General features: G+C 43.2%; 1 protein-coding gene across 2 annotated transcripts in view; it reads right to left on the reverse strand.

The window, feature by feature from the left end:
• Ccny (cyclin Y) overlaps positions 1 to 18,980 on the reverse strand; it is a 117,495-nt gene that overhangs the window by 22,643 nt on the left and 75,872 nt on the right. For both annotated transcript variants that reach the window (XM_004659725.2, XM_045149812.1), the window contains exon 3: positions 9,343 to 9,377. In XM_004659725.2, the coding sequence (XP_004659782.1) occupies positions 9,343 to 9,377 (35 nt within the window). The remainder of the gene's footprint in view (positions 1 to 9,342; positions 9,378 to 18,980) is intronic.

Here is an 18,980-nt window from a genome sequence, read left to right on the forward strand (position 1 = left end):
GAGGAAGTGATGGAGGGAGGAGACAGAGACTCCCACAGCCATAACCAGCACACAGGAGGAACTGCCCTACTGACTTCTCACATGCACTGACATTTAGAGCATGTGGCATTTCTATTTCTAGATTTATGGTCAAGGAAATGCAATAAGAGAAAAATGAACAAAATTTGCCCCATTTCAATGTTCAGTCAAGTAGAATAAGAGGCCTGATACCCAGAATACTGAAGATGCATTAAGTGATGTATGAAAATTCAGTACTGTATGACCATTGTAATAATTATTACTTTTCATGGTACTGTGTTTACATAAGAACAATGTCATACAAGTACACATTATACATGGAACGTATTTTCACCAATAATCCCTTGTGTGGCAGCTACCTTCTTGTTGCTGGGACAAAACACCAGAAAACAGCTTATGAGAGAGGAAAGGGTTTATTCAGCTTATAGTTTGAAAATGAAGTTTCATCATGGTGGGGGGAGCACAGTAAAAGCACACAGCAGAACATCACATCTTGTCATGTCATCTGGTTGGAAGTGGTCTAAGTACTGGGCTTGGATCTGGGCTAAACTATAAAGCTCACACCCCAGTAATAAGCCTTCTGTAGCAAGGCTCCACTTCTCAAAAGCATCACACTTTCCCAGATGAAGAACAAGCATTCAAAACACATGAGTCTATAGGGGACATTTCATTCAAACTCCCACATTCTTCCTCTGTCCCTATAAACTCAAGACCTTCTTAGGATGCAATCCACAAAACATTCAGTCCAACTTTAAAAAGCACTACAGTCTTTAACAACACTGTTCAAAAATCTGAAGTTTCATTTGCGACTATAGACAGTCTCTTAACTGTAAGCCCTGTAAATTCATGTTATATATACTTCCAACATACAATTGTGCACAGTAAACATCCCCACTGCAAAAAGAAGGGATAAAAAGGAAAGACTGGACTCATGAAGGTAGAAAATGAGCAGGGCAAACATCAAGTTCTGCATCTCCATGTTTAGCATCTGAGTCCCATGATGGGCTTTCCAAAAATTTAAGCAATTTCCCCGTTCCAGCTGTGCTACTTGCTTTCCAGGCACATCCACCGGAACCAGAGTGAGCAGCTTTCCTAAGCACTTGTCCCAGTTGTCTCCACTGCAATCTGTGATTCACCTCCACAGCTCCACAATGTCCTCACAGGGCCTCCTTGCCAGGACCAACACTGCTTTACACTGCCAGCTTCAGAACCACGTGCACTTCATGATCCTCTTTCTGGTACATATGCTTACAAAACCAGTACCAGGTGGGTTACACTGTCAAGTTTGTAAATCCACAGGGGAGGGATAAACCTTTAGGAACAGAGAACTCTCTCAACAGTCTTCCTTCAGGCTGCCTTCTCTCAGAAGATTCAGCACTTCTACAGCCCCAAATGCAGACCAGCTGTCCCATCCTCAGTGGTGGCAATCTCTTCAACAACCGGGGCTGATGGATACAGTCTCTGTGCTTGGATCTCAAGCCACTCACATTTTTGCCAAACACACCAGTACATTAATTTTACATTCAACTTTGCTCAAGTTCTTGGCACACAGAAAGAATTCAGCCTCTTTACCAGAACATCATGTGAACTATCTCTAGCCCAGACCCAACAAAATCCCTTTTCTCTTTGAAGCCCCATTAGCCAAGCTTTCATAATCCACAGTTCTCTTTGCATTTAGGTCTTTCACACTCTCACCAGAGTGGTCTATGAGGCTCTGTTTACATTATTGCAAGGTACTTCTAGTCCAAAGTTCCATATCTTTCCACATTCATCCTGCAAACTTGTTCCAAAAGACCAAAGACCACATGGTCAGGTTCTCTGCAGCAACGACCCCATCCCCATCCCATTAAAGATTGTTCTGTGTAGTTATTCTACTTGTTGCTGGGGGGGGGGGGGGACCTCCCAATGAGAAGCTGCTTATGGGAGAAAAGGAAATACTTTAGCTTACAGGGTTTTGTTTTTTTTTTTAATTTGTTTTATTTATTTGAGAGCAAGAGACAGACACAGAGAGAAAGAGGTGGGGAAGGGAGGGGATAGGGTGGGAAGGAGGCAGGGCACACCAGGGCCTCTAGCCACTGCAAGCAAACTCTAGATGCATGTGCCTGTGCATCTGGCTTTCATGGGTACTGGGGAATCAAGCCTTGAACCAGGGTCCTTAGGCTTCACAGGCAAGCACTTAACTGCTAAGCCATCTCTCCAGCCCTCAGCTTACAGTTTTGAAGAGAAATTTCCTTATGGTGAGAAACTGTGGTAGGTCTGAGCAGGAAGCCTGGGCCACATCTCTACAGCAGTGGGAAAGTAGCAGTCTGAGTGCGCTGAGCTATAACTGGTAGGTATGGACTAATAAACCTCTAGCTCTACTCCCAGTGACACACCTCCTCCAGCAAGGCTGTACTTCTCCCAGGTCCCACAACCTCCCCCAAAACATCACCAGCTGGGAACCAAGCACTCAGAACACGTGACACTATGGGGGTATTTCATATTCAATCCTCCACACCCTGTCCTCCCCTTTATCTCTTTTCCTACCCATTAATCCCCTTTGTTCCCTGAGACAGTCTCACTTCTACTTTCATGTCATATCATGTACATGACTTTATGCATCTATATAAAATCAAAGAACCACAAATAAGAAAAAAAAAGATGAGATGATATTTGTCTTTCTGAGACTGGATTAATTCACTTAATGTGATTATTTCCAGTTGCACTCATTGTAGTGCAAATGGCTTAACTTCATTCTTGTTGATAGCTGATGAAACAAATAACATTGTGGATATATACCACATTCTCTTTATTCACTCCACATATGGAAGATCTGTTTTTAGGTTTTTTTGTGATGGTTTCTCAGAACCATTCCTTTTTTCTTTTTCATTTGCAAGAAGAGAGAGGGAGGGAGAGGGCAAAAGACAATGGGCATGCCAAGACCTCTGGCTGCTGCAAAATGAACTCTAGATGCATATGCCACTCTGTGCATCTGGCTTTATGTGGGTACTAGGGAACTGAACACAGGTCATTAAGCTTTGCAGGCAAGTGTCTTAACCACTGAGCCACCTCTCGAGCCTTGTTTTGAGTTTCTGAGAAGCTTCCACACTGATTTGTATAGTGGCTGGACTGGTTTAATCCTCAAAAGCAATGTAAGGAGATTCTCTTTTGTTCATATCCTCACCAGCATTTTTTCTTGTTCTCTTTAGGGTTTATTTATTTATTTATTTTTGTTTTTTTTGAGGTAGGGTCTCACTCTAGCCCAGGCTGACCTGGAATTCACTATGGAGTCTCAGGGAGGCCTTGAACTCACGGCGATCCTCCTCCCTCTGCCTCCCAAGTGCTGGGATTAAAGGCATCTGCCACCACACCCAGCTCTCTTTAGGATTTCTATTTTTGAAAAAAAAATTATTTCTTTGAGAGAGAGAGAGAAAGAGGGAGAGGGAGAAGAGGAGAATGGGAGCACCAGGGTCTACAGCCACTGCAAACGAACTCCAGATACATGCATCACCCTGTGCATCTGGCTTACGTGGGTCCTGGAGAATTGAACCTGGGTCTTTTTTCCTTACAGTCAAGCGCCATAACCACTAAGCCATCTCTCCAGTCCTAGGAGTTCTATTGATTGAATGTAACCTTTGATTCACATTTTTCAAATGGTTAATGAAGTTAAACAAATTTTTCATTTTTGAATATTTGTTATTTTTGAGGTAGAGTCTCACTCTAGCTCAGGCTGACCTGGAACTCACTATGTAGTTTCAGGGTAGCATTGAACTCATGGCAATCCTCCTGCCTCTGCCTCCCAAGTGCTGGGATTAAAAATGTGCACCACGACACCTGGCCGAATATTTAATTCTTGTATATAGTGACAGGTGGGGAATCTACTTTGATTTTTCCACATGAAGACATCCACTTTTCCCAGCAGCATTTGTTGAAGAGGCTATTTTTTTTTTCATGCAATGCTATTTTTGTAAAAAAAAAATCAGGTACCTGTATATATGTGGGTCCTCGAGTCTGTTTCATTGGCCTTGGAGTATCATACTGTTTTTTTGTTACGGCTCTGTAGCATAAACTCAAAGTCAGAAATGGTATATCTCTACCTGTAGCAGTATTCTTTTTGCCCAGAAATAATTTGGCTATCTGGAGTCTTTTATGCTTCCATAAAAATTTTTTAAGATTTTTGGGGCTGGAGAGATGGCTTAGTGGTTAAGCACCTGCCTATGAAGCCTAAGGACCCTGGTTTGAGGGTCAGTTCCCCAGGACCCACATTAGCCTAAGGACCCTGGTTTGAGGGTCAGTTCCCCAGGACCCACATTAGCCAGATGCACAAGGGGGCGCACGTGTCTGGAGTTTGTTTGCAGTGGCTGGAGGCCGTGGCTCACCCATTCTCTCTCTCTCTATCTGCCTCTTTTTCTTTCTGTCTGTTGCTCTCAAATAAATAAAAAATAAACCAAAAATTTTTTTAAGTTTTTAAATTTTTTTTTATTTCTGTGAAGAATGGCACTGAAATCTTGGCTGGAATTCTATTGACTCTATAGACTGCTTTTGGGAAAAAACCCAGCCATTTCTGCAGTATTACTACCTCCAATCCTTCTTTTAGTGTCTTTAGTTTCTTTCTTCAGTGTTTTAAATGTTTTACTTTTACTTTGTTGGTTCAGTTTAATCTAAAAGTTCTTAAGGTAATGGGATTTTTTCCCAGATTTCTTTCTGAGCATACTTTTATGAGAAGGTTATTGATGTTTATATGCAAATGTTGTACCTTGCCACTTTGCTGAAGTTTTTCATCAGATCTAAGAGCTTTCAGGTAAAGCCATTAGATTCACTTGTGAATAGAACCATATCATCTGTAAATAAAGATACTTTGACTTCTTTTCCTATTTGTTTCCCTTTTATCTTGTCTTCTTACGGCTTAAAATTACTTACTAAGACAAGACTCCAAGCACTATATTAAATAAAAGTGGAAAAGGTGGAAAACCTTGTCTTGTTTTTGATTTTAATGGAAATTCTTTGACCTTTTCCCCCATTTGGTATCAGCAATAGGTTTATCATATAAAGCCTTTATTACATTGAGATATGTTCCGTCTAGTCATTCTTTTCAGAGTTTATCATAAAGGGATAACAGAATTTGTTAAAGCATTTGCTAGTCCAGTGTGGTAGCACACACCTTTAATCCCAGCAATCAGGAGGCAGAGGTAGGACTGCCATGAGTTTGAGGCCACCTGAGACTACATAGTGAATTCGAGGTCAACCAGGTCTACAGTGAGACCCTACCTCAAGAAACCATAATTAAAAAAAAAAAAAGAAAGAAAGAAAGAAAAGCAAGCATTTTCTATGCCGCTGAGAAGTCCTTGAGTACACATACACATATACAAACCCACGTTATATGAACATATGCATCACCACACACTGGCAAAAAAAAAAAAAAAAAAAAAGGCAAAACCAGCAAAGCTGGGAACCACATTCAGGATTAAATCCTACAGATTTGTTCTGCAACCATGTCAGTGTAAACGTTGCCATGACTGCAGGTATGTCAGTTGTCCTCGTTCCACTGGGAGCTGGTCTTACTGAGAAGCACATAGGCTGAGTAAATTCTAATTCTGGCTCCTTTGGTTAAGTTTTTTGTGCCTCAGTCCCTTCACAGTAAAAGGGGAATTACTCGGTGCCAAGGTGACATGAAGACTGTGTAGGTCAGCGCGCGCGCACACACACACACACACACACACACACACGACACACTGTAATGCCTCAGCAGATGACGGGTGTACAGCATAATGCCCCAGCAGGTGATTACGATCATTATTGTTCTGTCCTTTACTGTTGCAAACCTGAAATGCAGCTGGCGTATTAGCCTAACTAACGATGTGGGTAGCTTCATTCCACCTTTACTTCAGAGGGGAGCACTAAGCTTTCCCCGGCAGAGGCAGACATGATGCACTCATCTGCAGTCAGGTCTGTGAATGGACGAGGGTCATGCCGCTCACTGCAAAGGCATCGATCCCATTAGACTCAGCACAGAGGCTTCTTTCATTCAGCAACAAGCACATGTGAGAGACCGTGACATCTACATGACTTCACTGCGAGCCATGAGTTAGAGTGCACAGCCTGCCACCAGCACCCACATGCTGGCCCACAGCCAATGACTCAATAAGAAGGCAAGTCCAGAACTGCATAGGACACAGGTGTGAGACTAAACAGAAAGTACACAAAAATCAACGTGCAGTTTAGAGCTGTGAGGGCGCACACATCAGCTAGGGTCAGGAGTAGCATGGTCCAAATCCCCATCCCCCCAGGTCCTTGGCTGCAGTTAGCTTGGCATTTCTGACAAAAAGCATCTGACCGAAGCAGCTTGTGGAGGAAAAGGTTTTGGCTTACAGACTCAAGGGGACACTTCATAATGGCAGGGGAAAAGGTGGCATAAGCAGAGGCTGGACATCACCTCCTGGCCAACATCAGGTGCACAACAGAAGCAGGAGAGTGTGCCAAACAGTGGCAAGGGGAAGCTGGCTATAACACCCATAAGCCCACCCCCAATGGATCACCTCCACCAAGGTTCCAATTCCAAAATTACCATCAGCTGGGGATCAAACATTCAGAACACATAAGCGTATACGGGATATCTGAATCAAACCACACCCTATTTCGACCCTGGCCCCCATAAATTCACAATCATCCATGATGTAAAATCCCCAGTTTTTATCAATTTCAATGCTATTCAAACACCCCCACAACACAAGGTGCCTTACTGAGTCATAATACCAAAATAAAACCACAACTGTACAGAATATTCACACTGCAAAAGATGGCATTGGGCATAGCAAAGAAAGGTTGGACCAATACAAAAGCTAAGACGAAAAGTGTAAATATCGAATTCTGTAACTCCAAGTCTGATCACTTTCACTAGTGACAAGTCTCTGGAGTTCCAATTCCACCCTTCCAGCTGGGCTCCTCACAGCCTACGGAACAATACATCCCAAACTGGCAGCTCTCCTTGGTAGCTGTCCCATAGTCCTGGCTTCTCCACTGCAACCCACGGTTCCATATAACTCTGTCTCACATTGCCCATGGCCACTTCCAAAGAACAAAGCTGCACTGCAAATCCAATGACCTCCTCTTTCGAGCATTTTTTTATACTACATAGTACCAGGTGGGCCATCAACCAGTCAGTCAAGGGGATAATAAAGCCAACTTTGAAGAGCAGGACACACCAGCATTCAGGTCCCTTACATTCAAGAGTCTGTATTCTACCTGCTGTTCCTGTGCAAATGAGCCAGCCCAATCTCAATAGCTGCAACAGCTCAAACAATTGCAATTGACCTGAGCTGCTGTCTTTAGCTAGAAGCTTTCATTTATGTCTGTGCCATTTCCTTATGATCACACCAGTCCATTTCTATACAATGCAACCCTGCACAAGTTCTCAGAACACAGATAAGACACAAGTTTCTCACACAAACTGCTTCTAGATCAGTTTCAACAAAGTTCCTTTCCCCACCATAAGCCAAACCTCACAGTACGTAATACTTACTGTATTCAGGTCTTTCTACTCTGACCAGAATGGTACATGAAACTCTGCCTTCAGCACTACAAGACCCCTCTTAGGTCAAGGTATAAAATCCATCTACATTCCTCTCACTGATAAGTTCCAAAAAGCAAAATGTCACAGAGTCAGGTTTCTAGCAGTAATGATCCCATTCCTGGTACCAATTTACTGCTGCAGTTAGCTTCTAGTTGCCAAAAGAAAGTATGCAACCTAGGGCAGCAGATGGAAGGGAATAGTTTATGTTGGATTATAGACTCACAAGGAAAGTCCATGATGGCAGGAGAAAGGAGGCATGAGCAGAGGCTTGACATCAACTCCTGGACAATATCAAATGAAGAAAAGGAACAGGAAAGTGTGCCACACACTGGAAAGGGGAAACTGGTTCTAATACCCATAAGCGAGGCCCTAACAATACATCGCCTTCAAGAGTTTACAATTCCCCAATTGCCACCAACTGGGGACCTAGTATTCAGAACACATGAATTTATGGGGGACATCCAGTTCAAAGCATCACACTGCCCTCAAGTTATGGAGATGTCATCACCAGCAAGGGTCTGGCTACAGCCTCAGGCCCTCTCTGGAGGCTCCCCAGCCTGTATGTTGATGGGAGAGAGGCAGTCAAGCACACCCAGCGGTACACAAAGGGAGTGAGGATTTGGCTTTACTCTCCTGTCTAGATCAGGCATAAACTGATTTCCAGTCATGTCCAAAACTGTGTGGGCTTTCACCATTTCCTCATGTCATACTTTGTGATTTCACACATGCTGTATCTAGGGAAGAGGTCATGAGATGATCTAGGAATCTGATAGGAATCAGAGGCCATCTGACCCCTAGAGGGTGGTATGAGCACACATATACCAATATTGCCCCTAGTGGAATCACCTTCCTTCCCAGTTGTATTCTGTACAGACTTTCAAGGGGAAGGAGACAGTATTACATAGCTTTAGTGCCAAGTGCTTCAGGATCTGCAAATGGAGACATGCAGACAGTCTTAAGAATCCTGAGACAGACCTTGGCAAGGTCAAGAAAATTGTTGCAGTATTCAGGATTAGAGTTTATAGCACACTTTTTATAGTTTACCTAATTTCATCATTCCCTACCTCGTGAAGAGTGTTCTTTCCTAAGAAGGAGGAATGTATTTGGAAGGGGGAGGGGTGGATGTAACCTGGGGCAGCACTAGTTATGGAGGGCAGGGCAGCAGTGCTAGACAAGCCAGGCGACCTGCTGCTCGAGGAGGAGGAGGAGAAGAAGATACCTCCTGCCTGGTCACCAAGGGGAGGGACATACTGCTCAGAATGGCCAAGGACTAGAGGTAGAGTTTGAAAATGTTCTAAAACTGAAGTGCTAAGTTGATCTCCCACCCTTTAGAACACTCAAAGTATATACAAACTTGACCTACAAACATCAGGATAGGAGACACTGAGGAAGGAAACAGTGGCTTCTAAAAACCACTATGTGTTTATTCAAATATAACGGAGCTATGCAGAAACAAAGAGAAATATGGGAATGAGTAGAAAGTAAATGAAGGATTCACATTGAGATGGCTTGGTTTGGACCTGTGTGGTGCCTGCTGTGGCATGGAGGACTTGCTCATGGCCTTTGTCCTTAATCCGCAGCATGCCAGGCAACTGGAAGACCCTGGGGTGGAGAAGGGGCACTGAGGGGTTCCTGGAGGGCTGTGAAGCAGCCGAGCCTAAGCAGTGTAACCACTCTTCACATGTTTACAAGGACCAACATCACCTCCCACCAAAGACGTTGTAACTTAATTGCTGCACTGCAGTCATGTAAAATAGGAAGACAGCATCACTTACATGGTTAATGAAGAGACTCTTGCGTTTCTCTCTCACTGTGAAAACAAAAGATTTGACAAAAATGTTACATGCCTGCATGCCAACCCCTGGCAGGTTGCTAAGGAATGGGCCTCTATGTTGTGGTCCCATTCTTCTACAAACTAACATACCCAGTTGTTCACTTAAATTTTAAGACTATAGTACAAACACAAAATCAGGTTAGAACTTGGCTAATAAGGGGAAAATGTGGCCACTTAAACAAAATACCCTAACAAAAAAACTACAGCTGAAATCAACTAAAGTATGGCAGTGTCTCATTAACTGAATACAATGCCAACTAGTAAATCTCATGAAATTTATATGCAACGAGTAGTCTAAGGTGATTGATAGGACTATTTGTCTCTAACCCAACCCAAACTATGAGTGACATGTAAATAACAACAGTACTATCAGTAACATCAATGAAACAAAGGCCAGGCCACGTGGACTGTAAGTGTTCTTCAGTGGAAGCCACCAGTCTCTGTATCAGGTACTGTTAAATAGGCCTGTGCTTTTATCTATGGGCCTGAGAGCATCTTGCAACACTCCACCATCAGAGACAACAATGTGCTGTCAACAAGGTTCCGTCTTGCTCTGCAGACCCTTGGCCTTAGGCCCCCAACCAAACCTCAGTCCTGGCCAGAACAAAGCCAAAGACCAGAAGGGTGCCAGAGAACCTAGAGGAGCCTGTGCTTAACAAGCTGCCACTTGATTTTGTAATGTCTTTCCCGAAGACATGCAGTTATGGGCATACACTAGTTCTTCATGGCACTGAGTAGTCCATGGTAGATGATATCAAGGGCAAGCTTCCTGTGAAGACAGGGCACTTAGGTCACTTCCCCAGGGTCTCTTAAAACCACCATGTGTAAACCCAGCTTATCATCTGATGAAAGGTTTTCCCTGTAGTCCTAGCCTCCAAAGCAGTTCCCAAAAGCCCCCTGGCTAACAACCCAATAGAGTAGCTTAGCAGTGTCCTAAACTTCAACCAGTTTTAGATTCACAAGGAAACTAGCTATTCCTTAGAACCTATCCTCAATGGCTAACATGTAGCTCAGAACATTGGCCTAATGAGCAAAGGATCCTAGGTCTAACTTCTTGCACTGAATGAGGGGGGGGGGGAATAGAGATATAGATAGATAGATAGATAGATAGATAGATAGATAGATAGATAGAGAGTTTGTTAAGATAGAAAAAGAGGGAGACAGAAGAAGGACAAGCAGGCACAGACAGAGGAACAGAAGGTGCCTAAGTCAAGCCGTAAGAGTATTCATTAGGAAGCAATTAGCCACTCTTTTCACAGATGAGGACCTGAGCGCCTCACAGGGGTGCCCAGTACTTGGGCCATGCCTAATACCAGACAAACATACTCAGACCACAGCAACCAATGGTGTCTGCAGGGAGATGGGTAACTATTTCTTATCTAATGCCACGTAAGTAGTCATATGTGAACATTATCACAAGAAAAATCAAGGTCTGACTGGAAGAGCCAGATTTTTACTCATACACACACAATATACACATGAATGTGAATGTATATACCCGTCTGCATGTTTCCCTAAAGCCACTCAATACAACAAGGTGCACGTAGCTAGGACAACAGAAACGATGACACAGCTGAGGGACATCTTGGAAGAGGGGTGTAGAGAGAAGCTAATAGAGCTTTACAGGTGTACTACTGAAAATGTTAATAATTCCTCAAGGACTGGGACGATAGCTCCACTGCTAAAGTCCTTGCTTGCAAAGTTTACCAACCTGGGTTCATATCTAAGCCACTCACATAAGCTGAATACAAAAAAAGTGGCAAGAGACCCTGGCACATCCATATGTACACATACACTCATGCAAATAAATTCTTAAATATGAAAAATAACAATTACTCAAAACATAGAACGGGGTGTTAAAAAACTCAACCTTCTATATTTCAGACTACAAGTTTTTATCTTGAAAGCTTTAAAACAAAACAAAAAACAAACCACAGATGAGAAGTAGGCATGCTATAAAAATGTATGCTACTGTATATCAAGCCCAAGGCTCAGTCTCAGAGATAAATCAGACCACTTCCATGAACTCCAACTGCTCCAGTAAGAATGGCAAGGAATAAAAGCTCACTACAACTGCTAATAGAACAGTTCAGTATAAGGGATCCAGGATCTGAGGCCAACACAGAACCTCCTGGGCAGGTGCTGCTTTCATAGGAGTGAGAGTTTCCACATAACCCTACTTCCCACAGAGCAACTGGGCCTGCTGGCTGAGCTGAAGCCAGGGCTCACCGGACAGCATGTTCCACTGTTCTGTGGTGTTGCTTCCAAAAGGCCCCAGAGCAAGGAGAAGAGAGGCAGGCATGCATGCATCCCTTATGGCCCACCTCCTTGGGGATGTCTTCTGAGCCCCAAATGAACCACCTGCTGACACAGACAAAAACAGACTCCAATATCTATACTCTGACAAGGTGACCCATTTCTCTGACCCACTTCTGGGTCAGAGTGGACAGGGGACTCTTGCCAGGCTAATTAGTTTCACTAAAACTAATCCTCCTGATCCAGAGCTTCATAAACTTGGGAATGGGGTGGGCACATTTCTGCTCTGTGGGGAAGCAGGCCAATTACATTTAGCCAACTTGGATGTGAGAAGGACTGTCACCATACCTAACTAAAAGCACATGCTGTGCCCAACCTGTGACTCTCCAGGTAGTCTCTACTAAGTGAGTGCTTCCTGCTGTGCAGAAGAATCTGGGTGCCTACCAAGAGAAACTCCCTGCATGAGCAGTCCTCAATAAAACCCTAGACTTCCCAAGAGGGTATTCCACACCTCCCTGCCTGAGAATGCAGTGCACACTGGAGAACTTTGTTGGGAGGATTCCTGGGCCACTACCTGGTTTCCCATGTCCTGGCTCTTGTACCTTCCTTATTTAGGTTCTGCTTTGCTTCCTTATGTGACACAGGTCAAATACTGACTGTGGCTGTATCTGGAGTCCTATGAATCCATCTACTGGACCACTAAGTATGCAGGCTGAGATTAGTCAAAGGTACCCTGTATAGTGGCCACACAGAGAAATTTGAGAAGTCAGGTAGAAAAGTCTGAGGAGAAGGTGAGTACAGAGAAGTCTGAGGAAAAGGCAAGTAGAAAAGTCTGAGGGGAAGGCGGGTAAAAAGTCTGAGGGGAAGGCGGGTAGAAAAGTCTGAGGAGAAAGCAGGTGCTGGCTTACTCCCTAGAAGCTTTTATTCCCCAGTTCTAACTCCCAAGATTTCTGCAATAAACTGGACCCTTGAAATCAAGTATTCCTTTCCATTGTGTTAGATGGGGTATGGCATTAAGCTCTTATAGTAACATAACAATCACTAAAATGACTGACAAAAATTACCCAATCACGGGTTGGAAAGATGTCTCAGTGGTTGAGGTGGCTTTTAGGTATATTTTTTTAAGGAAATGTTATAAGCAATATGTCAACTCATTATTAAGTGTTTCCTTTACCATAGTACCAAAAACAGCATGGTACTAGTATTAAAAAGACATATAGACCAATGGAACAGAATTGAGGTGTCCCCTGCTTACTTAAAACACTGTTGGCCATTTACCCCCACCCCCAATAGCTCCATTAGTGCTTTTCAGCTCTGTAAGGGCTAACCATCTGGGAACTGACTTCTTTCCAGATTCAGCTAGGTCTCTTGATGTTCTGCATTGGCGGCAGGGGCGTCTTCAGCAATAGGATCTTATTTTTTACCAAGTGCTTTGACAGAGGCCTGTCTCATTTTGGGTAACTTGTAGGTCTCTCTGATCAACAGCTCTAACATGGATTGTAACCAATTTCTGACACTAGGAGTTACAAGTCATAGCTAAAGTTTTAGGGTTAAGTTTCATCCCACTCTCTCCAGGGCCCTTCTTTCCAGGCAATCCCCCTATGCTTCTGTGGAGGGTTATATCGTTTAGTCTGCTATCCAGGAGCAAGGTTTCAGTGGTACCAATTCATTGTGGATTTCATTTTGTGTATATCTCCTCCCTCTCCTCAAACTCTTCTACCCGTTTTATTTGCCCCTCAAGTTGTCTGTCAGATATGCCTGCAACTCAAGCTGTTCCAGTTTAGGAACCACAAATGAGGGAGAACGTGTGGTATCTGTCTTTCTGTACTTGTGTGAGTTTGCTTAGTGTGACCTGTTCCAAGTCTGCCCATTTTCCTACAAATTTCATTACATCATTTTTTTCTACAGCTGAGTAGAATTCCGTGCATATATGTACCACACCTTTATTAGTCCGCTCATCAAATATTAGCCATATGGGTTGATTTTAGTTCAATAGCTGGATCAGCTGGTAGCTATATTTTCATCTTTTCAAGAGTCTCCCTATTGATTTCCATAGTTGGTTGTACAAGCCTATACTCCCGCCAGCAGTGAATGAGTTTCCCTGTTTCTCTGCATCCATATTATTGTTTGACTTTTTAATGATTGCCATCCTTATTGGAGTAAGGTCGAATCTCATAGTTGATTTAATTTGTATTTCCCTGATGGTTAAGGATGCTGAACATTTTCTTAGGTAGTCATCAGTCATTTGTATTTCTTCTTGCCCCCCACCCTTTTTTTGAGTGGATTGCTTGATTTTTTGTTTTTAATTTTTATTGCTTAGCTTTTTGAGTTCTTTGTAGATTCTAGACATTAGGCCTCTGTCAGTGGCGTACCTGGCGAAGATTTTCTCCTGTTCTATGTGGACAGTATGTTGGCTCTGTTTATGGTGTGCTTGTACAACAGCTTTTTAGCTTCATGTGATCACACTCATTTTGAGTGATTGTTTTATTTTCTGAGCTACCAGGACCTTGTTCAGGAAGTCCTTCCCCACTCCTGTATCACGGAGAGTTCCCTCTACTTTTCCATCGAGTAGTTTTGAGAGTTTCAGGTCTTATATTGAGGTCTTTAATATATTTGGAGCTGATTTTTGTGCATGGTGAGAGGAGTGGTTCTACTTTCATTTTTCTACATGTGGCTTTCTAATTTTTCCAGCACCATTTGTTGAAGATGCTATCTTTTCTCTAGTGTACCCTGTTGGTACCTGTAGTTGCTTGAACTATGTGCTGGGACTTTTATTCTCTTCCATTGGTCTATATGTCTGTTTTAATGTCAGTACCATGCTGTACATTTTGTCACTTGTACAATAGTGACACACAGTCTAGGTGGTTAAACATCTCTCTGACTGGCTATGAGAGATACTCAGTGAAGGGAACCTATAACTGGGAACCAAATCAGAATCTAGATCAAGGTTATGGACTCCAATGAGAAACTCCCATCATTCTCTGTCCAAACAGGAAGGTACGCCCATCAAAATCTTTCTAAGTTAACAATGCTTGTCCCCTTCAACCTATCTTGATCTCACACTCCACTGGGGAATCTGTTTCTGTTTTTCAGAAACAGCAGAAAAATCAGCAAGAACAGAGGACAACCAAAATCTATCAACAAGATAAGGATAGCTGACTCCCTGGCAGGAGATGAACCACTCCTTGCACAGCAGCTAGAGCTTAGTTGAAACCAGAGAGAAGAACTGGTGAGATAAGCAAGGGTGCTGCTTCCAAGGTGAGTCTGACAACCTGGGTCAGGGTGATGTAGATAGACACTGAGGATACTCAAAACACACCAAAGCAGAAAGGGAATTTTGCAGAAGAGGGAACAGAAAAGATGCAAGAAGCACAGGGTGGGAGGGAATATCCAGAGGCATTGCTCCCCCCCCCACACACATACACAATGATTGACTGCTGCTCTCACAACTCATAACCCACAACTCCATGGTGAATACCAGCAATCCCACTAAGGAGGGCCCTCAGCGGAGTGGGAATGGGAGGGAATTGATGGTGCCAACATATGATGTGTCTATACAAAGTTTCTACTTAATAAAAATATAAATTAAAAAAGAGTTAGTTTTACCTGTTTTTTTTACTTTTATCTCCTTGGCTGTCATCATTTTAAGGCCTCAATATTTGATTACTAATAGCATATTCATCAGAATGTATACGAATCTCATCATATGTTGCTTTGTTGTGGAAAACAGGCTACTGATAATGGATTGTAAATATTTCCTGAGATAAGCATTAACAGTGATTTCCTTTGATCCAACCTATTATAGTTTCAGAGGATTTGTAATTGATTATCATAGAGACTAAAATTGGAAATTCACTACAGAACTTTAAAAATAAGCCTCTCTAATATCAGCAAAAACACTACTATAGCATTGAGCCTTCTCCAAATAAACTGGAGAGTGAGAAATAACTTGGCAGTGTCTGCAACCGGAAAGATAGGCAAAATCTTATTAAAGTTGCTATAATGCTACAGTGTCACAAAAGTACAATTTCTGGAAAAATCTAGTGTACATCAATCAGTTATGAGGATTTGTCATAAATCTGAACACAATTTCAGCTAGCATTTTTGTAAGCAAGCATTATAAATTAACTTGGTTTCCCGCTTTATTTCTGAGAGACCTTCCAACAGCAAGTGCTAGCTACCAGATGATGGGACTAGTGAAGTCCACCCAGTCCAGAGACTTTCTCTGGAGATGAGAAAGCACCCCACACAGGGCACATGTGGAATGACTTGTAGGGGAGCCAGAGATGGGCCAGAAAGTAAAATTCTTCATACAGTAAGTTTGAGATCATCAAACAATTCCACAAGCTTCAATACTTAAGTGGACTTAGTTATTCACTTAAAACATGACTGCTGAGCCCATCTGCAGCGCACCCCACAGTTCCTGCTGAGCCAGTAACCTGACAGGGAGGTCACGGACACAATGAACAAGGACGCAGGGCACTCTAAGGACTTCAGACACACTTCCCAGCACAGAACAAGGCATCCTGGTGAGGTCACCCCATGAGGCTGCAGGAAGGGAGCCTGGATTGCCAGGTGGACTTGTGTTTATGTCTAAACCCAGGCTCGAGGACTGGGACATTCTGTGCACGCAAGCGGAAATCTCAATGAGCAAGGCCAAGAGGTAAAATGGACAAGAGCTTAAGTCAAAAAGGAGAAAACCGTGGAGCACAAGGTAGATGGCCTATAGGACATAGCAGAATTCTGATTACAAAGGAAAACACATATTTATGAGGAAATGAGGAAGAAACACAGCTAAAAATGATACAATTGAAATCACTGTAACTCGGACAATGCAGAGATACACAAAGATGACAAACAGCAATCCAGAAATAGCTTGGTGTGTATATTTGGTGTTTTGTTATATGTATCATATTTCCTACTCGACTCCACTTTGAGGCAATTTTCTTGATTGCTTTTTAATTAAAAAAACTTTTTGGTGTGTGAGTGGGAGCATGCACATACCATGGTGCACGTGTGGAGCTCAGGGGGCAACTTCAGATGTCAGCCCTCGCCTTCCACCTTGTGTGAGGCAGGGTCTCTCATGGTTCATTGCTCTATTTGTCCATCAGCTTCCAGGAGCTTCTGACTTCACCTCCTAAATCCCTTTAGGTACCATGTAATGTAACAGACATCACTATTGTGTGCAGCTTTTACAGGGCTCTGAGGATCTGAACACAAGAGTGCACAGCTGCAGGACAAGTGCTCCATCCCCCACGCCCTCTCTTTGGCTTGCTTTTGTTTGGTTTGGTTTTTGGTCTTTACAATAGTCTATGTAGCCCCACTCTTCCTTCTACACTCAAGAGACAACTGCGGAGGAGAAGCTGTTATGAGAGAAGGTTTGTCACATGAACTCAGGATGGGAAGAAACAAGTGCAAATCTGCATCAAGTATGAAAATACCTATATGCTCTAACTTCCAAATAATGTATGTCCCCTTTTTAGATAAAGTCACAGAATGAGAGAAAGAAATTAAAAAGAAATCTACATGATGGGAAAGACTGTTAAGGGCCAAGGTGTGACCACCCAAGAGAGCAAAACTAGCTTTCATTCCTCATCCGTTCATTACTTTTTTCTTCCTTTCCTTTCCCCACCCACCCACTCTCCCTCTCTCTCTCTCTTTCTTTTAGTATGTTTCCTATATTTTATAGCCACATGTTTAGAAGGGAACAAATTGAGGAAGACACATCTCTATTCACCAAACAGACAACAAATCATCTCTGGATGTCCCTGGAGATCATGACATTAAGTGAAAGAGGCACAGAATGACAGATGCAACATGATCTCCCTTACCCAGAGGGTCTGACAGGACTGAGCTCACAAGCAGAGTAGTGAGTACCAGAGGCCATGGACCATGAGGGGATGAGGACAGGGAGAGGTTTACACAAAGACACAGCCAAATAAAGGCATGTGCTATCATGGAACTTAAAATAGCACAAGAGGATTTTTCAGTGTTATCAGTACAGAGGTGAATGTTTGAGATGGACAAGTCATAGATCCTGAATTGACTAATAATGCATAAACAATATTTGAGGTGATATACAATAAACATCATGCTGTGCCGCAGAAACACGTTTTATTAGATGCCAGACCTAGTCACAAGTGTAATCCCAACTTCTAAGGAGGCTGAAGCAGGAGGATCACTTGCATTCAAGAATCAAAGACCAGCCTGGACAACAAAGAACCCTTCTCCAAAAAAAAAAAAACCCTGCCGAAGTTAACTGTGGGCTCTTGTGCTAACAGGGCCATGACAGCTGAGGCGGACTAAGGCTGCACTGGGGACAGGGAGGAGACTGTCTGGCATGCAAAGGCCAGAAAGCATCAGCTACATCTGATCCAACTCTACAAACCCTTGGGTGTGTGGAGGACCCGCAGCCCAGTGATGATAGCCCCCATCAAGACCACATCCTCTCAGCAATTAGACCCCATCAGACATGGCTGCTGTGGCCATGAGGGGGGTGCTGCTAAGGAGGGAGCAGGAGAGCACAGGAAGCTGCAGCAGAGAACAACAGTGGGGGACCATATATAAACATAAGAGCAGTGCCACCTTAAATCTTCACTGATAATTTATGCTAACACGACTCACCAAATAACCAATTCTCTTCCCCCCAAAAATACTGAGTCACAAATTACCAAGGTTTCCTGTTTAAACCCAATTTCTTTTGATCATGGAGAAAGCAACTATTCATGAGATGGGCCTATCTCCAGCAGATCGTAATATTTGAAGACAGGGAGCCAAGAGAAGTTTGCAGAAACTTTCCCTGGGGAAGAGCAGCAGACTGATGTAAGAGAAACAGCAGAGCTGAGTGTTCCTTTTGTTGTAGTGTGTAACAGCAGGTTTGCATTTGGTGTGAAGGCCCAGGCATTTAAGAAGTTAAGCAATACAGGAATGATGCCTAAAGTTCCAGAAGAGGAAGAAAATGAGATGTGTAAGGATATCTTAGGAAATACCTAAGCTATTCTGGAATAAAACTTCCCGTTAGGTCATTTCCTTTTACCATGACATTCACAGTATGTGTCCTCCACCCAGAGGCTGTGAACTGCCTAAGGTCACAAGAACTGCATCTGAGAGCCAAGCAGCCTCACAGCTGGCTTTCCTAGCACTGTCCTTAAGCAGCTGCAGAAAGTGGATTTGACCCTCACTTTCCCCTGTCCTAAACTCTTACCCCTATACTGCTCTTCTACCCTTCAAACAGCTACACCTTCCATCCCATATCCTCCACCTGGTATTCAACCTTTGCACCCGATATTTTCAAACCTTCCTTAAGTATTTGAGGGTTACACT

Source organism: Jaculus jaculus, chromosome 5 (genome assembly GCF_020740685.1).
Source record: "Jaculus jaculus isolate mJacJac1 chromosome 5, mJacJac1.mat.Y.cur, whole genome shotgun sequence".
NCBI classification, from domain to species: Eukaryota; Metazoa; Chordata; class Mammalia; order Rodentia; family Dipodidae; genus Jaculus; species Jaculus jaculus.